Consider the following 25,384-nt stretch of genomic DNA (forward strand, 5'->3'; position numbering starts at 1 on the left):
ACCCAGGTCAAGGAAACAAAACCAAAACAACAGTGGGAGATTTATTTAAAGTGCAGCAGAGCAAGGTTTCTGAACTGAAACAATTTAATATTAGATTTTTAATGCATTTTTCAAACAGGCTTGTTTTCATTCAAGGATATGAATGAAAGCTTAGCTTTTCTTTATATGCTTTCCTGACTTTGCTTCTCACTTCAACTACTTCCTAAACAGGAAGTTTCTATGTGGTTTAACTTGAGATTGGAAAAGGCATGTCTGTGACTCATAGAGGTGAGGTCCATTGTGTCAAACCCAGCTCATTCTTTGCTGGTTTAAAATTACCTAGCATGGGCTGGGCATGATGGCTCACTCCTGTAATCCCAGCACTTTGGGAGACTGAGGTGGGTGGATTGCTTGAGCCCAAGAGTTTGAGACCAGCCTGGGCAACGTGATGAAACCCCCTCTCTACAAAAAATACAAAAATTAGCCGTGCTTGGTGCCGCACACCTGTATTCCCAGCTACTTGGGAGGCTGAGGTGGGAGGATCATCTGAGCCTGGGAGGTTGAGGCTGCGGTGAGCTGTGATTGTGGTGCTGCACTCCAGTCTGGGCAACAGTGAGATCCTATCTCCAGAAAAAGAAAAAAAGTTACCTACCATGTTTGAGAGTGGCAGTGCAACAAAATGGCAGCAAATACCTGCTGTTCACTTTCCTGGGATGAGTAGGCTTGCTTTAGTTATTGTCTTAGTAGTTTTTACATTTCTCTTAGAAGAATGTCATCTTGGTCACATGTAATGACTGATAGCTCTTATGTTTGGGTGGCTGACAGAATTCTGTAAATGTGTTCACTGATTTTTTTTTCTTTTTACTATATTTTTTGGGAATTAGGATATAAGAAATTTCAGGTATTGGGGCTGGGCACGGTGGCTCATGCCTGTAATCCCAGCACTTTGGGAGGCCAAGGCAGGTGGATCATGAAGTCAGGAGATTGAGACCATTCTAGCTAACATGGTGAAACCCCATCTCTACTAAAAATACAAAAAATTAGCTGGGCGTGGTGGCGTGCACCTGTAGTCCCAGCTACTCAGGAGGCTGAGGCAGGAGAATTGTTTGAACCCGGGAGGTGGAGGTTGCAGTGAGCCATGATCGTGCAACTGCACTCCAGCCTGGGTGACAGAGTGAGACTCCATCTCAAAAAAAAAAAAAAGAAAAAGAAATTTCAGGTATTGAGCAAGAAGTTTGTCTACATTAGAGGTTATAAATAAACGTGTAGTCTGAGGCTAAATTCAACGTGTCTGTACGTATTGCTTCGCTTGCACAGTGCTTTTTTATGAAAAATGCAGTATTATTTGTGGGCAAGGAGTTGGAGGTTTCCATCATTGAGAGAATGGATAAGCAAAATGTAGTGAAGGTATATTTTGATTAATATACAGTAGTTAGGAGCAGTAAACAAGATGTACACAGAAAGCAAGTGGATGGATCTTAAAAACATAGTGCTGTGTAGGAAAAAATACATGAAATTAGATATATAATGCTATAACACATGCAAAACATAGTACACGTAGGACACATTCAGTCACATAGCTGCATTAGAATGATTGCATGTGAGGAGAGGAGAATGAGATTGGGGAAAAGGATAAAAGGGAGTGAAAATTGTCATCATTTTAGAATTAGGAAAGTTTATATTATATATTTTTTTTTAAAAAATGAAAATAACTGCTAATTCAGCTTGTATTCTCAAGTAGAAACAACTGGATCTGTGCCCTAGTTCAACATAGTTTGGCTTCTACCTACTATACATATTCTTATAATCAGTTCTCTACAGAACCGTCTTAGAGTTCAATGACAATGGGACTAATATAGTAATTTTGGCCTTTCAGAATGCTTAAACAAGCCTGAAATCCATGCAGTTCGGAGCTAACAAACATTAGATTTACAATAGATAAAGAAAATGGATAGGAATATATATTCAGGGTGGCATGAAAAGTCTCACTGAAACTAAATCCCTTTAAATGACAGATTCCAGGTTTGTCTCTGCTTTATCAATGTGACCTATATTGAAAACTTAATATATAATTATCCTCTTCTATAATTTCCCAATTAAAAATTTTTTATCAAAGTTGCATGGAGAGGCAGCCTGGTGGCATATATAGGGTTCTTTTAAAAAGTAGGAAACAGGCTGGTCGCTGTGGCTAAAGCCTATAATCCCGTCACTTTGGGAGGCCAAGGTGGGAGGATCACCTGAAGTCAGGAGTTCGAGACCAGTCTGGCCAACATGGTGAAACCCCCTCTCTACTAAAAAATACAAAAGTTACCTGGGCATGGTGGCAGGTGCCTGTAGTCCCAGCTACTTAGGAGGCTGAGGCAGGAGAATTGCTTGAAGCCAGGAGACAGAGGCTGCAGTGAGCGGAGATTGCGCCACTTCACTCCAGCCTGGGCAACAGAGCAAGACTCCATCTCAAAAAAAGAAAAAAGGTATCAGTCATGAGGTACAGAAAAGGCTATGTTCCCATCAGCTACATAATTCCTTTAACTAGAATGCTAATGTTAAAAGAATGATATCTAATTGACTCTCAAAGGCATTTATCCAATGTGTGATTTTTATTAAATTCAATTAAACAAGAGGTAAATAATCTGCTATGGGAACCATTTCACATGCTAAATGCTATGGAGGACAAAATGTAACTCCCATTCCTAGAATCCTACCTTTCAGTCATTTCTAGTGTCATTAAGAAGACAAGGCATATAAAATACACAAAGCTGTTAAGTAATAACACGAGTATACCAGATTATCTGATTATGTAATTAGTTAAGTCATGCAGACCGAGGTCAGAAGGACAAAGGTGTGGGCCTGAAAAACTAAAGAAGTCTTTGTGGAAGAGCTGGGATTAGACTCAGATTTAGAATGGCAGAGAACAAAGAGCTCACTAGAAAGAAGAACAAGAGCAAAAGTTGGGAATTAGGAACAAGTATGGCATGTTTGGGGGCGCCCAAGAGATGGTGGCTAGGCAGAGAGTTTGTATTAGACAGTAATAGGAAATTATGGGAGTAACTTTCAAAAGTCCTCTCAACCAGGGCCTCCTTTTAAGTAGCTAAGATAAATCAAAATTATATATTTATAATGGATGGAGTTAAAATATCAGAAATTCTGAAAGTTATTTCTTCATCAAGGGCAATTGCATATTACCAATAGGTGGCCGGTAATATCAAAACAGGACATTTTTTGACTTAACAAAAGCTTTCTACTCAGCTCTTGAACCCAAGGAACCAGGTTCTGAAAGTCTAAATGTGTTAGTTATCCTTCAGACTGGCTTTCATAGTTTGATCTTGCCCTTGCCTGTTAGATGAATCTTGAGCACCCCTTAGACCTTTAGTGTTCCAGAAAGTTGAATGTATTTCCTCACTTTCTGTGCATCTTTGTTGGCTCACTCAGTCATTCAAATAATATTAATCGAACATCCATATAGATGAAGGAAACACCATGCTAGGCAATGGAGATCTGAAACTACTATAAGCCCCATATCTCAAAGACTTTACAATCTGATGAGATCAACATACAGATCAATGAAATAGAACAAATTGTCCAGAAATAGATGCACACATATAAGGTCATTTGATTTTTGACAAAGGTAAAAAAGCAATTTGGTGGAGAAATGATTGTCTTTTTAACAAAAGGTGCTGGAACAATTCAATAGCCTATGCAAAAGTAAATAAATAAATAAACTTCAACCCTTACCTCACCATACATAAAAGTTAACCCCAAAAGGATCATAGACCTGGGCGACAGAGTGAGACCCTGTCTCAGAGCAGGGGGAAAACAAAAGCAAATGTAATGAAAACAAAAATTGTCAATTGGGACCTAATTAAACTAAAGAGCTTGTGCATAGCAAAAGAAGCTATCTACAGAGGAAACAGCCTATAGAATGGGAGAAAATACTTGAAACAATGCATTTGACAAATGTCTAATATCCAGAATCTATAAGGAACTTAAATCAACAAGAAAAAAAACAAATAACCCCATTGAAAAGTAGGCAAAGGACATGAACAGACACTTCTCAAAAGAAAACATACAAATGGAAAACAAACATTTTAAAAATGCCCAACATCACTAATCATCAGAGGGATGCAATCATACCAGTCAGAATGGCTATTATTAAGTCAAAAAATAACAGATGTTGGCAAGCTTGCAGAGAAAAGGGAATGCTTATACACTGTTGGCGGGAATGTGAACTAGTTCAGCCCCTGAGGAAAACAGTTTGGAGATTTCTCCAAAAATAGAACTACACCAATCCCATTATCCCAAAAGAAAATAAATTGTTGTATCCAAAAGATACTTGCATTCATGTTTATTGCAGCACTGTTCACAATAGCAAAGACATGGAATCAACCCAGGTGCCCATCACTGGTGGATTGGATAAAGAAAATGTGTTAATGGTACATATACACCATGGAATACTATATGGCCATAAAAAATAAAATCATATTCTTTGCAGCAACGTGGATGCAGGTAGAGGCCATTATACTAAGTGAATTAACACAGAAACAGAGCATTGGGTATACACATGGACACAAAGACAGGAATAATAGACACTGGGGACTCCAAAAGGAAGAAGTAAGGGAGAGGGACAAGGGTTGAAGAACTACCTATCAGGTACTGTGTTCACTATTTGGGTGACAGGATCAATAGCTCAAACTTCAGCATCATGCAATATACCTGTGCAACCAACCTGTACATGTACCCCCTGAGTCTAAAATTTAAAAATAAATACATAAATAATAAAAGTTTTGCTTTTCAAAAGACACTGTTAGGAAAGTGAAAGGAAAAGCTAAAGATTGGGAAAAATATTTGTAAAACATATTTGACAAGGTACTTGTCATAGGATATATAAAGTGGCTCTTAAAACTTAGTAAAACAACCCAAATAAAAAATAGGTAAAGGATTAGAATAGATACCTCACCCAAAAGCATGCATGTATGACAAGTTAGCACACAAAAAGATATTTACCATAGTTACTTATTAGAGAAATGCAAATTAAAACCATGTGAGATACTACTGTATACCCACTAGAATGTCCAAAATTAAAAAGACTGACCATACCAAGTGTTGACAAGGATGTGAAGCAGCTGAAAATTTCACACACTGCTAGTGGAAGGTCAACTGAAACAACCACTTTGAAAAATAGCGTGACAGGTTTTTTTTGTTTTTTGTTTGTTTGTTTGAGACGGAGTCTCGCTTTGTTGCCCAGGCTGGAGTGCAGTGGCGTGGTCTTGGCTCACTGCAAGCTCCGCCTCCCAGGTTCACACCATTCTCCTGCCTCAGCCTCCGGAGTAGCTGGGACTACAGGCGCCTGCCACTACGCCCGGCTAATTTTTTGTATTTTTAGTAGAGATGGGGTTTCACCGTGTTAGCCAGGATGGTCTCGATCTCCTGACCTCGTGATCCACCCGCCTCGGCCTCCCAAAGTGCTGAGATTACAGGCATGAGCCACCGTACCCGGCTGACAGTTTGTTTTTCAAAATTGTACATATATCTACCATACAAACCAGCCATTCTTTTCTTGGGTATTTGCCAAGAGAAAGGAAAACGTATGTCCACACAGAAACTTATGTGAATGTTTATGGCAGCTTTTTTTATAATAGCCAAAAGTTGGAAAGAATGCAAATGTCTATTAACAGTTAGTGAGTAAACAATTATTGTATATCAGTACTTTGGAATACTACTAAAAAATAAAACAATTATTGATGTATGAAACAACATGAATGAATCTCAAAGTAACTATGCTAAGAGAATGAATTCAGACAAAAATACATGCCATATAATTCCATTGGTGTAAAATTATTGAAAATACAATATAAATAAGCAAAATAGATCAGTTATTGCGTGAGGATGGTGAGAAGGAGAGTTAGATTATAAAAGGTCATGAGGAGACTTTTGGATGTGATTGGATGTTTATTATTTTGATTGTAATGATGGTTTCATGGGTAAATACATATGTCAAGCAACATCAAAATTGTATACTCCAAAAATGTGCAGCTTATTGTAGTCAATTACACCTCAGTAAAGTTGTAAAAATATAAATTCCTATCTAGATATGTCATAGTCAAATGTGAGAACACTAGATTCAAAAAGATCATGAAAGCAGCTCCAAAGAAAAAGGTAACCCATACCAGATGGAAGTTAGAATGACAGCTGACTTCTGTAGCAACAGTGATTACCAGAAGACAGTAAAATAATATCTTCAGAGTGCTGAGAAAAAAATAAGAGTTTAATGCCTAGAGAAACTGTCTTTCAGGAAGACGGTGAAATACATTTCCAGGCAAACAAAACAGATTTTACTAACAGCAGACCTTTACTGGCAAAATTCTAGAGTATACTTCAAGTGGAAAGAAAATGAATGCAGAAGTAAAGTCTAAGATACAAAAAGTCGTGAATAAAGAAAATAGCAAAGTAGGATAAATCTAAATAATCATTAACTATACAAATTAAAAGAACAATATTGAATTTGTGAGAGTTAAAAATATCAAAGTAGAACTGAAATGTATTACAGTAACAGCATAAGAAAGGGTGATAGGATTAAATATATAACAAGTTTTGAAAATTTTTTTTAACTTTTAAGTTCAGGGGTACATGTGCAGGTTTGTTTTATGAGTGAGCTTGTATCATGCAGGTTTGTTGTACAGATTATTTTGTCTCCCAGGTATTAAGCCTAACACCCATCAGTTATTTTTCCTGATCTTCTCCCTCCTCCCACCCTTCACCCTCCAATAGACCCCAGTGTGTATTGTTCCCTCCTATGTGTCCATGTGCTCTCATCATTTAGCTTCCACTTATAAGTGAGAAACATGGTACTTGATTTTCTGTTCCTGCATTAGTTTGCTAAAGATAATGGCCTTCAGCTGCATCCATGTTCCTGCACAGGATATGATCTCATTCTTTTTTATGGCTGCATAGTATCCCACGGTGTATATATACCACATTTTCTTTATTCAATCTGTCATTGATGGGCATTTAGGTTGATTCTATGTCTTTGCTATTATGAATAGTGCTGCAGTGATCATACACTTGCGTTTCTTTATGATAGGATGATTTATATTCCTTTGGAGATATACCCAGTAATGTGATTGCTGGGTCGAATGGGTAGTTCTGTTTTTAGGTCTTTGAGGAATCACCACACTGCTTTCCACAGTGTTTGAACTCATTTACCCTCCCATGAACAATATATAAAAACGTTTTTAAAAACATACTTAAGATATAGGCAAATATCTTTAAAAAGAAAAATAAATAGCAAAAGAAACTGATGAGGTATAAAACAACTGATGAAGCTATATTAGTATAATACAAAAAGACATTTGGGCAAAAAGCTTTGATTGAGATGAAGAGGATCATTACCTATTGCAAGAATATTTTATTTACTAGGAAAATATAATAATTCTAAACTTGAATGCAGTAATAACATGGATTCAAAATATAAGAAAAATCTGTAGCACCATTATTCAGTGAGACTGGAAAAATACAGCGTAATAGTGGGAGCCATTAAAATATTTCTTTCAATAGTTGTTAGATCAAAAAGACAAATCAATAAACATGTATAAGACTTGAATAATATTATTATTCATTTAATATATATATGTTTACCCAACACCCAATTTTCAACAAAATTAAGTTAGAAGTCAATTTTGGAAATATAACATGAAAAAAACCATGTATTTGGAAATTGAAAAACATATTTTCAGATAACCCATGAGTTAAAAAAAAATTGTCAGAAAATACCTAGAACTGAATGGTAGCAAAAACTCTTAAAACTCTAAAAAAAAGAGGTACTTGGAGGAAAATATATAGCTTTAAATGCTTACTTAAGAAAGAAGAGGCCGGGCGCGGTGGCTCACGCCTGTAATCCCAGCACTTTGGGAGGCCGAGGCGGGTGGATCACGAGGTCAGGAGATCGAGACCATCCTGGCTAACACGGTGAAACCCTGTCTCTACTAAAAATACTAAAAATTAGCCGGGCGTTGTGGCGGGCGCCTGTAGTCCCAGCTACTCGGGAGGCTGAGGCAGGAGAATGGCGTGAACCCAGGAGGCAGAGCTTGCAATGAGCCGAGATCGCGCCACTGCACTCCAGCCTGGGCGACAGAGCGAGACTCCGTCTCAAAAAAAAAAAAAAAAAAAAAAAGAAAGACGAAAGATGACAATAAGTTAGGCATATGTCTTAAAAAGTTAGAAATCTAAAGAATTTAAAAATTAAAATATTAAGAAATTAGAAGAAGGAAATCATAAAATAAGAGGCTGAAAATAATGAAATTGAAAACAAAGGTAACAGAGAAGATTTGTCAAGTCAAAAGTCATCTCCTTGAAAGGACTAATAAAGTGACAAACTATAGACAAGATTTATGAAGGGATAAACAAAAGAAGGCACATATACACCATATTAAAAATGAAAGAAGTGGCTGGGCGTGGTGGCTCACACCTGTGATCCCAGCACTTTGGGAGGCCAAGGCAGGCGGATCACTTGAGGTCAGGAGTTCGAGACCAGCCTGGCTAATGTGGTGTGAAACTCCATTTCTACTAAAAATGCAAAAATTAGCCCAGCATGGTGGCACGCGCCTGTAGTCCTAGCTACTTAGGAGGCTGAGGCAGGAGAATGGCTTGAACCTGGAAGGCAGAGGTTGCAGTGAGCCGAGATCGTGCCAGTGCACTCCAGGCTGGGCAACAGGGCAAGACTGTCTCAAAAAAAAAAAAAAAAAAAGGCATTCTTTAAAGTGCCATAGCCATTAAACATAAAATAAAATAATAATACAACTTTATGCCAATAAATTTAAAAACTTAGGTAAAATGAGCAAAGTTTTTTTTGTTTTGTTTTTGTTTGTTTTGTTTTGTTTGTTTTTGTCTTTGAGACGGAGTCTCTCTCTGTCGCCCAGGCTGGAGTGCAGTGGCCTGATCTCGGCTCACTGCAAGCTCCGCCTCCCGGGTTCACACCATTCTCCCGCCTCAGCCTCCCGAGTAGCTGGGACTACAGGTGCCCACCACCACACCCAGCTAATTTTTTTTTTTTTTTTGTATTTTTAGTAGAGACAGAGTTTCACCATGTTAGCCAGCATGGTTTTGATCCGCCCACCTCGGCCTCCCAGAGTGCTGAGATTATAGGCATGAGCCACTGTGCCCGGCCAAAATGAGCAAAGTTTTAAAAAAGTATAACTTGTTTATGAAGAAATAGAAAACCAAATATCTTCAGCCATTAAAGAAATAGATTTAGTTTAAACATTTCCCACAAAAAATCCAGCAGATCCAGATAATCTTACAGATGATTTCTGACAAACATTTAAAGAACAGGTAATTCTAAGCTTAACACAAACCCTTTTAGAGAGAAGAACTTCTTAATTCTTTCATTTAAAAAGGCCAGTGAAACCAAAGTCACCATGAGAAAGAAAAACTAGTCATTCTCACTTAAGAAGATATATGCAAAAATCCTAAACAAGATATCAGTAAACCTGATCCAGCATTATATGAAAAAATAATTTGTTGAGCAAACAAAGGCAGATGGCTGGACAGCACACACACATATACCAGATCTCCTGGAATATTGTATACTAAAGGAAGTTCATATAATCACAAGCTATGTCCCCCATTGCCCATCACTTCCTGGGGAAGCTCAAAGGGAGGTAGTAGGGTTGAGAATAGACATAGGGAGATAGATCCCTTGGACTATAGAGCTGTTATTAATAAGATGCATTATTAGGGAAATACCAGGCCCTCCTTTGCCATGATCAAGGGCTGGAGTTCAAACTTTTATGCCTGTTATAGCAGAAACTTAGCCTTATTCCAGTTTTTCAATCTCAGTAATTACTAGTTAGGAGAACATCAGCCTACTTTTCATCCCCCTTGTGATCAGGGTTCTGTGCCAAAGCTTTGTGGTTACAACTATAAGATGTGGCACTCTACTAGAACTGATTGACTCTTAAGATTTCCTTGGATGCCAGGCTGCAGGTAATCAATCTTAAACAAGTTAATCCTTAGTTCTCATGAAACAGTAAGATAAGAATGGAATTATTCCACAAATGCAAGATTGATTCTACATTTGGAAATTATTTATTCCTACATGAATGGATTATTGTCATCATCTCATTGACTGTCCCTGCCCCCTGTCTCCAGAACTAGCTTACACTGTCCTCATAGCAGTGATTACAACCCGAAATGAAACCATTATTTATATAATTTTTTAGTGTCTGTCTCCCCAAACAGAATATTTTCTCCATGAAGTCAGGAATTGTATCTACAGTGTTAATTATCGTAATCCCAGTATTTAGCAGTGTACCTAGTACATGATATAGATGGTCACTAGTAATTGTTGGATGAATGGATAAACGGGTGGGAATTTGAGCTAAATGACTTGGATCTTTCCTAGACCTAAGACTTTATACTTACAGAAGGACATTTGTTCTTTCCTCCTGTAGCGATTTATTTTAAGCATTAATTTGCTAAAATTAGTGACTTATAGTGATAGTTTGAGCTGAATATGGGAGAGAGACTTCACAAAAACCGTATTATGTATGTGTCGTATCAACAGATGGAAATACACAGCCACGTGTTCTAGTGGGAATGTAGGGGAGACCCTGACTCTTGACCAGAGCAAAAGACTGCACTCCCTCAGGTTCTCAAGAATGCCTGGCAGTTGTGTGTCAAGTCTTTCTTGACACACTCATTCCTTCTTCTTTTCTCTCTAACACCATCTTATATTAGAGAACTTCCCTCAGTGTGTGCTAGAAATCTCTGACCAAGAAGTGTTGGAATGGTATACTGCTAAAGACTTCATTGTTGGGAAGTCACTCACTATCCTTGGGAGAAGTTTCTTCATTTATGATTGTGATCCATTTACTCGACGGTATTACAAAGAGAAGTTTGGAATCACTGATTTACCACGTATTGATGTGAGCAAGCGGGAACCACCTCCAGTAAAACAGGTAATCAGATAGTACTTCTTAGTGTGGTGAGAAAAATAATTTTTTGAGGTAGAAATTTAAGAAAAAAAGACTTCTATGCAAATATTCGATGAATAATGGACAAAGTATATGTAACACAGTAGTTCACAAAAGAAGAAATATAAATGACAAAAAAATTATGAAAAGACCCTCAATCTAACTGATAATCAGTGAAATAGAATGAAAATAATGATGTTTTTGGATCTGTTCAATTTTAAAAGATTCATGATATCCAGTGTTTGCCCTATATGAAGAAATGGGAATTTTCATATACTGTTTATAGGAAAGCCAATCAGAGTAGACTTTCTGAAAGGCAATTTGTTGTCTATTTTATAAAATAGACATTTTATTTTTATAAGTAAATAAAATATATATTTTCTGGCTGGGCACAGTGGCTCATGCCTGTAATCCAGCACTTTCGGAGGCCAGGGCAGGTGGATCCCTTGAAGTCAGGAATTCTAGACCAGCCTGGCCAACGTTGTGAAACCTTGTCTGTACTAAAAATACAAAAATTAGCCGAGTGTAGAGGTGCGCACCTGTAATCCCAGCTCCTTGGGAGGCTGAGGCATGAGGATCACTTGAACCTGTGAGATGGAGGTTGCAGTGAGCCGAGATCATGCCATTGCACTCCAGCCTGGGCAACAGAACGAGTGAAAGTCTGTCTCAAAAAATATATATATATATTATATATCTATATAATATATACAATATATATCTATATATATAATAAATCATATTGTTTATAATATATGATATTGGATATATATGGTAGGACACATCATAATATGGTTTATATTATGACATATAGATATAGATATATGTCATATCTTTTACCTGGAAATATACTTTGGGAACTCTAAAAATGTATATGGAAGAACGTGTATTGTAGCATTATTTATAAAAAAAAAAGGTGTGAGGAGATTGACAAAATAAATGATATCCATTCATGAAATGGATGTATGAAAATACATGCATTCATACAATTAAAAGACAGTTAAAATACACCCATTCATAAAAAACTACTATGTGTGTAAAGTATCACTGGGCCCTTTCTCCTCAAAAGAAAGGCATGAATAAAATTATGGAATGTTTGAGTACCTCCAGCCAGGGCCCTGCCTTCCCGTCCAGCGGCTGCTTCTCTTGCTTGCAGTTGGCCTCCAGTCGTACTGAGTTCTCTGGTTCTACCAGTACAGCATCTTGTTTTACTCCCAGGAACTTTTGCTTGTGCTCTTCCTCCTTGAACCACTTTTCTGTTATTCTTACATGCAGCTCTTTTTTATCCTCCAATACCCAGAGTAGGCTTCTTCCCCAAGAAGTCTTTTCTTTTTTTTTATTTATTTTTATTTATTTTTATTTTTTTATTTTTTTATTTTTTTATTTTTTATTTTTTATTGATCATTCTTGGGTGTTTCTCGCAGAGGGGGATTTGGCAGGGTTACAGGACAATAGTGGAGGGAAGGTCAGCAGATAAACAAGTGAACAAAGTTCTCTGGTTTTCCTAGGCAGAGGACCCTGCGGCCTTCCGCAGTGTTTGTCTTTTCTAAAGCTCCAGGTAGGGCAAAAAGCCTTTCATCTCTATTCCTGGGGTATTCTCTGCCTCCCTCTACTAGCACTTCTCTATTATATTAAATTATCTGCTAGTGAATATTTTGTACTAGATTGTAACTCCCTTGAGGCCAAGGACTATGTCCTATTCATCTTTCTCTCCTAGTACCTAATACAGTGCCTAATAAATAGGAGGTATATAATATGTTTCTTGAACTGGACTGAAGAAAATTGGCTATGAAGGTGTTCTGCAAAAAGGAAGTGATGTCTTAGGCAAAACTTTTAGAAACAATGTTTTATAGAAACAATTACAAAGAAGGATTTGGATTTTGGTATGCTGTGAGTTCCCAGAGGCAATACAATTTCTGGAAGGAAGTGTGGGTGATAATACCTCTTGCTGTCAGTTTTTTCTCTGATAGATTTCTTTATCAATGATGTGTTCATTGATTAAGAACAATGATAAACCCTCTCCTGGTGTAATGCATTGTGAAAAGAAAAAGAATTATGATAAACTCTCTGCCCCCAAGTTTCTTGGCAGCATTTGATGCAGTACACAGGGGAAAATACCATGAGAACAGATTTAGATTTTGATCAAGGAAACTATTTTACCACTTCAGTTTATAGATAAGGATGGTTATCTAACCCGGAGGTAGAGTAGTGAGAGATTGCAACATAGTGATGCCCTTTTCTTGGTGAAAGGACTTTGACTTTTTTTTTTTTTTTTTTAAGACAGGGTATTGCTCTGTGTCCCAGGCTGGAGTGCGGTGGTGCAGTCTTGGCTCACTGCAACGTTCCACCTCCCAGGTTCAAGCGATTCTTGTGCCTCAGCCTCCCCAGTAGCTGGGACTACAGGTCGTGCCACCACACCCAGCTAATTTTTGTATTTTTAGTACAGACGGGGTTTCACCATGTTGGCCAGGCTGGTCTGGAACTCCCTACCTCAGGTGATCCACCCACCTTGGCTTCCCAAAGTGCTAGTATTACAGGCATGAGCCACCGCACCGGCCTGATCTGTCTTTTGAGCCAATGGAAGTTTTTGAGTCTTAGAATACCTCTGTTCCCCATCCTTATTACTATCATCTTTTTTTTCTCCTAACCTATCTTGAAGTAAAGAAAAGAGAGGGAAGCCCTGGATAAAGAGCAGAGGGGAACTGAAGATCTACTGTAGATTTTGGTTGGTTGTTTTGCTCTATCCCAGCCCTTTTGTATAATAAAACTAATTTTATATAATAAAACATCTATACATATGGCACATTAATTATAGTGTTTGGTCAGTTTCTTTCCCGTACTTTCTCTATAATAAATAGCTCTATAATAAACAAATTCCACCTGTCCATGAAATTTGTTAGAGATAAATAGAATGCCAATTACCAATCAGCAGACGCTTTTTAGTCATTATACCTCAATCATTTTAACCCTAAATAACATAAATGGAAATCCAGGGATGGGAATTTGTAGCAGAGTCTAGAGGAATAAAGCTAGAGCCAAGCCAATGCAGGGATAGAAGTAGATACGAAATGGATATATTCAATTCAAGAGGTATGGCACTTCTAAGTCAAGCTTCTCTGCTAGATCAGGAATAAGTAAACATAAATGCAATAGCCAGATGTGTTTTCTGTCAGGCTGGCTCCATCTGGAGGCATGCTGGTAGGGAAAAGAAAGAAACCAGAACTAGGAGAGCTAATCTGCTATGGAGACTTCCCCTGAAAGCAGTATCTGAAGGTTATGGTACTCTGGGGTTCTAAGGGTACTACTAGCTTGGTTGAAGATGTCCAGACAGAAACTCTGGTAAGTGGATCATATGAGCAGGAGTATCTAGGAGTGATCATATCCATAGTCAGATGAGTGTTCATCTAGTTTACAACGGGACCCACCCAAGCAGTAGCTTGAAGTATGAGAAGCAAGGTGCGAGGATACCATGCATATGGACTGATATTTAGGGAAGGTCTTTATTCCAGGCAGGGGAAGTGAGTATATTCAGGAAAAACAGGTAAAGTTTGTTAAAATACAATAGGAATTTGAGAAGAAGGCCCAGAGGCTTTATAGCTACCTTCTTATTGCAAAATCTGTCAACCCCCAGTGACCTCCCTACTGGCCCCCCAGCCAGGATGCTCTCATTGTGTGGTGTTGGTACAAGTGCAAAGCAAGTTCAGATACCACCACTTTGCAGTTTCTGCCTAGCCTCCAGAGAAAACTCAGATGCTTAGCATGTAGGCCGTCAGCTCAGGGTTCCTCTGTCCATAGTAACCTGTAAATTCACTGAGTAGTGGTTTTGCAATTGAAGCAAATTAGGTCATTTTCCATCTGCTAAATCCACTAGTCATATTCTAGCCATGATTATCACATTAACTGCAGTCCCAGCAAGTGATTTTGGGGTCAGCGTTCCAACTAGTACGCCGTGGACAAATTTAATAGTCCTTTGTTGTTGAAGAAATACTCTGTTATGGATGGTACTAGGGACTATATGGACTTACTTGTTAAAGTGCCTGAAAATGATATATAAAAAGATTTTGTGGAGGTATATACAAGAGAAAATGTGTGCTACACAGGACCCTCACTGTGGTGGGACTAGGTCCTGCTTTTGTAGTAAGGGGTCAGTGGACATCAGCAATAGTTTCTCTGTAGCCCTGAGAGTTACTTTAGAGCATCATCAGTTACTTCTGTGATCAGTGAACATGATGCAAAATCCACAGAGGAAGGGGATAAATGATATGTTATTTTTTCTGACTATATTTGTTTATGTAGAAAATATATTTGCATAAGTATTTTCTAGAGTTTTTTCTTTAAACTTATAGTTACCTTTAATGTAATCTTAACACAAGTAGTATCTGCCTTACTTCTTGCTTCCTATGTATCTCCAGGAGTTGCCTCCTTATAACGGTTTTGGACTAGTGGAAGATTCTGCTCAGAATTGTTTTGCTCTCATTCCAAAAGCTCCAAAAAAAGATGTTATTAAAATGCTGGTGAATGATAACAAGGTGCTTCGTTATTTGGCTGTACTGGTGAGGCTAATTTTTATATACTAAAGATTCTCTTCTATCTCAGTACTGTGTACAATTGTTTATTTTGTCTGTAAGCTGTAGATTAACAGCTGTCAGAGTTATGTGTTGACTCAACCAACCATTGTATCTAGTACCTAGCCTTCAGGGAGGTTGGATAGTATTAAGTATGGTGCCCCCGAACTAAGACCTAGATCAAGTCCTCTCTCTCCCAAGAGTCTTTCTTAAGATCATTAATCTCTCACTCTTACACCTCAAATGTTGACAGATCTTTTGCCTCTTTTATTAAGTAACTATGAAATTGCTTAATATTCAAACCATGTGTGTATCTGTGTGGCTTTTTGGTATACTGTGATTTCTTTGAGGTTAGGGACCATGTCTTAGTAAGTTTTGCGTTTATCTGTGATATCTTGCCTGATATCTTGAGAGGTTATGTGACTAATAGTTAAGAGCATGGAGTTGGAAATAGACATACACTCAAATTCTGCATATCCCATTAATTAGCAGAATTGTATGAGAGAAGTTGCTGATAGAAATTCAAAGTGTAAGGTCTTTAAAATGGAAAAAAAATGTAGAATAGGAACCTAACCATTTTATTAGAAATATGAACATAAATAGCAGAAGTTGAAATAAGTTATATCTCAGAATAGGAATTAGGAGCTGGGGGTAGGAGGTGTCAGGTGACTTTTCAAACTATATACATGTATTTGAAAAGATAAAAACTAAGGTGAAGACAACTGAATAATAGATTTTAGAAAACGATTGCACAAAGCTTTAAATAAAAAGAGAGTTCTGGCTAAAAACAAAATTTTTAAAGAAAACAACAAAACAGCAAAATGTAGGCCAACCAGAACACTCTCCATAAGAATTCTGACCAATAAAGGTTTTGTGGTACTAGATTCTTTCAGTTACTGTTAAAATTCAAGCGGCTTGTTGTATTATTATATGGTAACTATAACTCCTTAAGGGCAGGAATCATGTCCTTCTAGACTTTGTAGGTACTCAGTAACTGTTCGTTCAGTAGGCAAAAGAATTTATTTCTGCACACATTATCCATGAGTAAGGCAATACAATATTGTACCCATTTTATGTTTCAAAACTTAAGAAACAGAAAGGCTAATTGTCTTGTCCCAGGTCCAGTGCTGCTTAGACAGGGGTAGGACTAGAACTCAGCCTTCTGGTTTTCAACCCAGTATTCTTTTGATGAAGAACCAGTATAATACTTAGAATTAGAAAAGGGAAAGGAACTCCTATGAGTCTGTAAACTGCAAAATTGTAAGCTTACCTTTGATAATGAAAAACCTGGAAAAATTAATACAAAGTTGATTACAAAAATGGCTATGAATAGTGTTAGATATTGCTAAATGAGGAGAAAAGATAAATTTCTTTTGATTGCAGCCTTCTGTACTCACAAGCAACCTGGTCAAACATGGTATATCACTAAAAGTTAAAGCATTTACAGAGGACTTCTATTTCTAGAAATGATAGACCAAATAATTTGGATCAGCCCTCTTGCTGAGGTGTATGTTTGTGTGTATGTGTATGTGTGTGTGTGTTAGCACTTGAAGGTGCTGAACAACTAGCAAGATGTGAAGAATCACAGAGCAAGAACCAGGGGAACAATGAGAACCACAGAAGTGAACCTGACATTTGGGTTCATTTTTCCGCTAGGTGTATTTGCTGATTCCAGAAGACCCACCTGTGAGGACAAACATTGGAATCTATTTAGGGCCTGTCAAAGGCAGAAGCTCCTGGTAAACCCTCTGTGCTTAAGTCTGTCTGTAGCTAATCTTTGAAGGGACTATTGTCTGGCTTTGAATTATCATAGTCCCTGATTGTCTCAGTTTTACAAATCAGATTAAGGTGATCCTGGATTATAATAACCCCAGGTGACTGTCAGAAGCAAACAAATTCTCTGCAGATGACATCATTTTCAGCTTCAATTTATTTCTACAATTTTAAAAATACAATGTGTGGCACTCACAAAAACAATATTAATAATACAATGTTCAGAAACAAGACAAGATAACATAAAGAAAAGTGAACAGAAATAAGAGACAATAGAATATACTTATAGGGATTTCAGATACTGGCACTATGAAACTTAAACCTAAGCCGGGAGCAGTGGCTCACACCTGTAATCCCAACACTTTGGGAGGCCAAGGAGGGCAGATCACTTGAGGTCAGGAATTTGAGACCAGCCTGGCCAACATGCCGAAACCCTGCATCTACTAAAAAAATACAAAAATTAGCCAGGCATGGTGGCATGCACCTGTAATCCCAGGTACTCAGGAGGCTGAGATATGAGAATCGCTTGAACCTGGGAGGCGGAGGTTGCAGTGAGCCAAGATTGTGCCACTGTACTCCAGCCTGGGCGACAGAGCAAGACTCCGTCTAAAAATAAAATAAAATAAATAAATAACTAAATCATAAAATTAAAAAAAATTTTTAAAAACCTTTGTTTACCATGTTTAAGGAGATAAAGAATAAGATTGAGAATTTCAGCAAAAAATGAGAAATAAGCCAAAAAAGTCTATTTCAGTTTTGAAAAATCATCACATTAACAGAATAAAAGAGAAAAATTAGATTTTGAAAAGCATTTGCTAAAATCAATCTAATATGATTTAAAAATAAAACTCGCATATACCCCTGAACCTAAAGTAAAAGTTTAAAAAAGTAAAAATGAAAGAAAACAAAACTTATAATTAAAAAAAAAGAATAAAAGGGGGTTTCCTTAATCTGTTAAAGGTTATGTATGAAAAGTCTACTGCAAACAGCTTACTTAGTGATGAAATGTCGAAAGGGTACTTTCTGAGATTAGGAACAAGGCAAGACTGCTATCACCCCTTCTGGTCCACATTGTTCTGGAAGTCCTAGCTGGAACAGTGAAACAGGAAGCGAATAAACAAATATATGGATTGAAGAGGAAAAAATAAAATTGTCATTATCCAAAATGAACAATTGTATATATAGAAAATAAAGAATCTACCTTCTACATTAGGGAAGTCGATATACAAATAGCAACAAAGAAAACATAAAGTTAAAAAATACCATTTACTATAGCATCAAAAATATTAAATTCCTAGGTATAAATTAAATTCCTTGGTATAATATTTTAGGTGTTACATACAAAAGATATGTAACACCTAAAAGATGTATCTTTATCATACAAGAGATATGTAATATCTTTAACATACAAGAGATATGTAATATCTTTTACATACAAGAGATATGTAATATCTTTTACATACAAGAGATATGTAACACCTAGGTGTTACATATCTTTTAGGTGTTACATACAAAAACACTTTAGGTGTTACATATCTTTTAGGTGTTACATACAAAAGATATGTTACATACAAAAAATATGTAACACCTAAAATATTATTGAGAGAAAATTAAGAAGACCTAAATAAATGAAGGGATATACCACGTTCATTGGCTAGAAAATTCAGTATTATAAAAATATTTTCCCCAAATTGATCTATGGTTTAAAATTACAGTCAAAAAATCCAAAAATGTTTTTATTTTTACAGACAGATTGTTTCTATAATTTAAGTGGAGAGGCAAAGCACCAGGAATAGCCAAGATACTCTTGGAGAAGAGCAAGATCAGTGGATTTTGCTCACAAAAATATCACTGTGTATTAAAAGTCACAGTAATTAAAATAACATGTTATTGGTGCAAGGATAAACAAACCAATGGAACAGATTAGACAGCCCAGGAAAAGACATATGACAAATACAGCACTGCAGAGGGGCTGGGAAAGGAAGATGTTTCTAATCAATGATATCAAACAATTAGATATTCATGTAACAAAAAAGAAAATTTGACCTCCATCTCACTCCAAAAGTGGAAATCAGGTCTAGGTAGATTGAAAATCTAAATGTGAAAGGTAAAACAATAAAACTTCTTAGCAATAAATAATCTTAACATTATAGTAGGGAAAGATTTATTTAGTTGGATACAAAAAACCAGTCATGTTTTAAAAATGGATAAATGACTGGGCACGGTGGTTCATGCCTGTAATCCCAGCACTTTGGGAGACCAAGGTGGGCAGATTGCCCCAGCTCAGGAGTTTGAGACAGTATGGCCAACATGGTGAAACCCTGACCCTACTAAAAATACAAAAAATTAGCTGGGCATGATAGTGCACGCCTGTAGTCCCAGCCACTTAGGAGGCTGAAGCAGGAGAATCACTTGAGTCTGGGGGGCGGAGGTTGCAGTGAGCCGAGACTGAGCCACTTCACTTCAGCCTGGGTGGCAGAGCGAGGCTCTGTCTCCTTAATTAATTAATTAATTAATTAAAATGGATAAATTTGATTATATTAAGATAAAGAATTTCTGTTCTTCCAAAAAACACCATTAAGATTGTAAAAAAAGGCAAGCTTCAAGTGGGAGCAGATGTTTAATACAGAAATCAACCAAGATCTTATATTCAGAATATATAAAGAACACTCTGAAATCATTAAGAAAAATGAGCAAGAAACTTGAACAGGCATTTCACAAAAGAGGATATCCAAGAGGCAACTAAACATATTAGAAGGGCCAGGTGCAGTGACTCACACCTGTTTTCCCAGCACTTTGGGAGGCCGAGGCAGGAAGATCACTTGAACCCTATGTCATAGGGTAACATAATGAGACCCTATCGCTACAAAGATAAAAAAATAAGTTAATTGGGCTTGGTGGCATGTGCCTATAGTCCCAGTTACCTGGGACACTAAGGCGGGAGGATCACTTGAACCCAGGAGTTCGAAGCTGTAGTGAGCTATGATCCTGCCACTGCACTCCAACCCGGGCGACAGAGACTCTGTCTTTAAAAATATGTACATATGAGAAGTTGCTTAGCTTTGTTAGTAACTAAAGAAGTGCAGATTACAATCATAGTGAGTTGCCTCTACCCACCCATCAGAATCATTAATATGTTGATGAGAATATGGAACCATAGGAACTCTCATACTCTTTACTAAGAGAGTATACCCACTTTGTAAAACAGTTTGGCATAATAAATTTACTAGATTGTGCTAAGGGTGCAATATATGTTCACCAAAAGATAAGAATGTTTGTAATAGCATAATTCATAATAGCAAAAATAGACCTAAATGTCTACGTACAACAGACTGGATAAGTTGTGGTATATTTGTGTCATAATTTGATTTCTGTTCAATGAAAATTAAGGAACTACAGCTACTAATAACAACATGGCTAAATCACATAAACATAATTTTGAATGTAAGAATCCAGACACAAAAGAATGCATACATACTATGTAATTTCATTTATATGAAGATTAAAAAGCAGACAAAACAAAACTTTATGGATGTCTGCTTTGTAGCAAAACTAAAGAAAACCATACAATTCAAGGCAATGGCCTGTTTGGTGGGGGAAGGATAGAATATTGATTGGGAGGTTCTGTCAGCGTTCTGTTTCCCAACCTGGATGGTGGTTATATGGGTGTTCACTTTATTAAAATTCTTTCGGCTGTGCATTTTGATATTTTTATTGTTGTTTTGGGTTTTTTTTTTTTTTTGCAGTTTTCTCTCTGTGATACTGCTCACAGTAAAAAAAAATTAAAAGAAAGCCAACAGAACTATTAGTAAAGAAATAGTGGATATCTTTATGTGGGCAGGAAAAAAGAAGTGATATTCTGGTCATGGTAATTTTCAGATGTTTTCCCCTGACCTATTTGGTGAAATAGAGAATGTATTCATTAGACTCATCACAAAAGTTCTTGAGGAAGAAAGGGTGCTTGACAATAAGGGGAAAAGGTTTACGAGTGAGGCGGGGACTTCAAAAGAAAATATATGGAAATTCAAAAAGAAAGGAATATGCTACAGAAATGATCAGAGACAAATTAATTAAATCCCACGGAGGTCAGACAAAGACACTGGATGTGTTCTGAGAAAATAACATGTACTAAATCCTAGTAGGCAATTGGTGCCTAAGTAAAAATATGCCGGTAAACTCTCTGGGACTGAGAGTGGAATGCTGGCTGAGAAACTTGGCAAAGCTTTGGAAGAACAGAAACATGATTTGAACCATGATCTTCAAAGCAGCTGAATGTCTTCCAAGAGATACGCAAGACAGTACCATGTGTGGTGTTTGTTAAGAAAATATTACAGCCTCTGTTTATTTTATTTACTATGAGTGCATTTATTTTATAGCCTCTGATATTTTTATATGTGCCTTTTAATGCACAAACTATATTTATATAGAAGAACATATGTTTAATTATTAATTCATTCAACAAATATTAAAGGACTACTCTGGGCTAGATATGGTTCTAGATACCAAAGGTACAGTGGAGAACAAGATAGACAAATATTTGCTCTCATGGAGCTTACATTCTAGTTGACATTCTAGTCAAATAAATACATTGTATAAGGATAGGTAGTAACATGTGCTGTAAAAAATAAAATGAGACAGAGAATGATGGGGAAGGGGCTCATTTATATCAGCAGAATGGGGAAAGCCTCTCTGAGGAGGTCATAGCAGAGGAGAAACCAAATGAATAGCTGAGGGAGCCAGCCAGGGGAATACCTGAGAGAGCTTCGTGTAAGACCGAGACAGTGTGCAGTGAATGGAGGGCAAAAAGGTGGAAATGACAGGTCGGGGGCCAGCCAGGGCTCTGCAACCAGTGGTATAACAAGGCCAGAGGAATGGGCTGATGGGAGCAGTCCAGGTAACAAGAAAGTATAGATAACAAGCTGCAGAGAAGTTAAAAATAAAACCAACTAAAAGTTGGTCTGTTTCTTCTTATTATCATGTGCCTGTAATTCTAAACAACATCAGTGATACTCATCCCCAAAGGGATGGCTCCTCCATACAGTAGAATTTCAGTTAATTAATGTAAAAGAAAAGTGGGAAGTAGTAAAATTATCATTAGGCACACACTGCTGTAATCATGGTTGCAGATAAGATCCAGCAATGGCTGCTAAAATTAGTAGGAAAACCTTTGAGGAGAAACAGGATTCCCATAATCTCAAAACATCTCCCCCAAGATGTTTTGTAATTGCAAAGGGAAATATGGTAACTTTAAGGGAAGAAATCCAGCAGAAACCTTAACCAAGTGATCAAGGTCAGTGTTATCCATAATAAGATATATTGACATCATAAACTCCCTGGTATACACTAAAGACATGGTATCTTTTCTGGGTTACTTTTGCCAAAAATGCAAAAATGAGATGCCTGAGGAACATTCAAGAAAATAATTGATGAGTAGTCTTCAAAAGCGTCAAAGTCATGAAAGAGAAGGGCAGATTGAGGAACTGTCTATCACATATTGGAGGAGACTAAAGAGAAATAATAACTAAATGCAATGTGGGATCCTGGATGGGATCCTGAAACAAAAAGAGCATTTGTGAGAAACAGGGTGAAATTTGAATAAGGACCATAGTTTATTTACTAATATTGTACTATTGTTATTTTCCTGGTTCAGATAATTGTACTAATGGCTATATAGGATGTTAACATTAGGAGAACCTTGGTGAGGGGAGTGATAATTCTCTGTAATATTTATGCTTTTCTATAAATGTAAACCTCATTCCCAATAAAGACAATAATTTTTTTTAAGTTTTATAGTACTCTTTCCTGCCATAGTAAACCATTACCATTGTCCCCCCCAACCCCCCGGTATGCCCCTGCTTAGAAGTTTGTATTTTATTCTAAGTGTGATAGAAATTCTTTGAAGGTTTGAGAGCAGAGGAGTGATATGATTTGATTTTAACTATATTGTAGTTGTTTAACATTTATATTTTTATTACATGGGTGTACAATCCAAATGATTGGGAGACTATTAGATGAAGGAATGATATGAGAAAATTATTTTACTAAGAGAAAAATCTAATGACTTTTTTAATAGATGAGGAATTATTACACAAACAATCCCATGGTCTTAATGAGAAGATGTGCTACAGTTACAATATGAGCGGATTTTAGTCAGGAATAAACAAATCTGTATTAAGTTTTGTTGGAACTGGAATTTATTCCTTAGGGGTTGTGTGATCACTCTGCAATTTGATTTAGAAAAAGTCTCATCTGACAAAGGGCTAATACCCAGAATCTACAATGAACTCAAACAGATTTACAAGAAAAAAACAAACAACCCCATCAAAAAGTGGGCAAAGGACATGAACAGACACTTCTCAAAAGAAGACATTTATGCAGCCAAAAAACACATGAAAAAATGCTCATCATCACTGGCCATCATAGAAATGCAAATCAAAACCACAATGACATACCATCTCACACCAGTTAGAATGGCAATCATTAAAAAGTCAGGAAACAACAGGTGCTGGAGAGGATGTGGAGAAATAGGAACACTTTTACACTGTTGGTGGGACTGTAAACTAGTTCAACCATTGTGGAAGTCAGTGTGGCAATTCCTCAGGGATCTAGAACTAGAAATACCATTTGACCCAGCCATCCCATTACTGGGTATATACCCAAAGGACTATAAATCATGCTGCTATAAAGACACATGCACACGTATGTTTACTGCGGCATTATTCACAATAGCAAAGACTTGGAACCAACCCAAATGTCCAACAATGATAGACTGGATTAAGAAAATGTGGCACATATGCACCATGGAATACTATGCAGCCATGAAAAATGATGAGTTCATGTCCTTTGTAGGGACATGGATGAAATTGGAAATCATCATTCTCAGTAAACTATCGCAAGAACAAAAAACCAAACACCGCATATTCTCACTCATAGGTGGGAATTGAACAATGAGATCACATGGACACAGGAAGGGGAATATCACACTCTGGGGCCTGTGGTGGGGTGGGGGGAGGGGGGAAGGATAGCATTGGGAGATATACCTAATGCTAGATGACGAGTTAGTGGGTGCAGCGCACCAGCATGGCACATGTATACATATGTAACTAACCTGCACAATGTGCACATGTACCCTAAAACTTAAACTGTAATAAAAAAAAAAAAGAAAAAGTCTTGTCTACAAGGTAGTTTCTCAGAATCACTTTCAATTCTTTGATTTTATATTACTCTTATCCCTTCTTTTTGAATTTTATTTTTTACATTATGTATATAAATTGATTTGCTTAAAAAATGAAACCTTGCATAATCATCTTAGTGTTCATGAAGTTAAACATAATGTCAGCCAACAGTCTCAACTAGCAGCCTGTGGTCAGAATGTAGCCCATATATATGTTCTAGTATACTGTGTTTGTTTGGGCTTCATGGTGCTTTAAAAGAGTTGGAATCAGTACTTTAAAATCAGAGGTTTAAAATAATAATCCACATTTTTATCTTTTGAAAAACTGAAAGATCTAGCAACATTGGGCCTACATTCTCACAAGGCAACAATTGAGTTGAGTTGGTGCGGCCTCCCTTGGGAAGCTTCCCTTAGATGAGGCATGTTCTTCCCAGAGACACCAGAGTTTCCCCATAGATGGTTTGTTTATATTGTAAAAACCCAGACTGCTTCATTTATATCCTATACCTGGCCCCTATAGGCATTTAAGTTTGCACATCTGCATAGACCATGAACCTTCATAATATCCTCTTTTCTTCACCTTTGTAGGAATCCCCCATCCCAGAAGACAAAGACCGCAGATTTGTCTTCTCTTACTTTCTAGCTACCGACATGATCAGTATCTTTGAGCCTCCTGTTCGCAATTCTGGTATCATTGGGGGCAAGTACCTTGGCAGGACTAAAGTTGTTAAACCATACTCTACAGTGGACAACCCTGTCTACTATGGCCCCAGTGACTTCTTCATTGGTGCTGTGATTGAAGGTAGGTCTAAACACAGTCCAGAATTTCCTACTGGCTGCCTGAATGAGTTCTTAATTGGAATTTAATTCATTTAACCCTTGTAAGAGGCAATTAGATTGTATTGCAACTGAGATAAAGCTACTATCCT

General features: G+C 37.2%; 1 protein-coding gene across 6 annotated transcripts in view; it reads left to right on the top strand.

The window, feature by feature from the left end:
- Window positions 1-25,384, top strand: part of EFHC1 (EF-hand domain containing 1) — a 73,534-nt gene that overhangs the window by 35,127 nt on the left and 13,023 nt on the right. For all 6 annotated transcript variants that reach the window (XR_008681104.2, XR_008681105.2, XM_063707659.1 and 3 more), the window contains 3 exons: window positions 10,711-10,931; window positions 15,356-15,496; window positions 25,044-25,257. Coding sequence is in view for 4 of the 6 variants with exons in the window: in XM_063707659.1 (XP_063563729.1) it covers window positions 10,711-10,931; window positions 15,356-15,496; window positions 25,044-25,257 (576 nt within the window). In the remaining 2 variants the exon portion in view is untranslated. The remainder of the gene's footprint in view (window positions 1-10,710; window positions 10,932-15,355; window positions 15,497-25,043; window positions 25,258-25,384) is intronic.

This window comes from Gorilla gorilla, chromosome 5 (genome assembly GCF_029281585.2).
Source record: "Gorilla gorilla gorilla isolate KB3781 chromosome 5, NHGRI_mGorGor1-v2.1_pri, whole genome shotgun sequence".
NCBI lineage: Eukaryota > Metazoa > Chordata > Mammalia > Primates > Hominidae > Gorilla > Gorilla gorilla.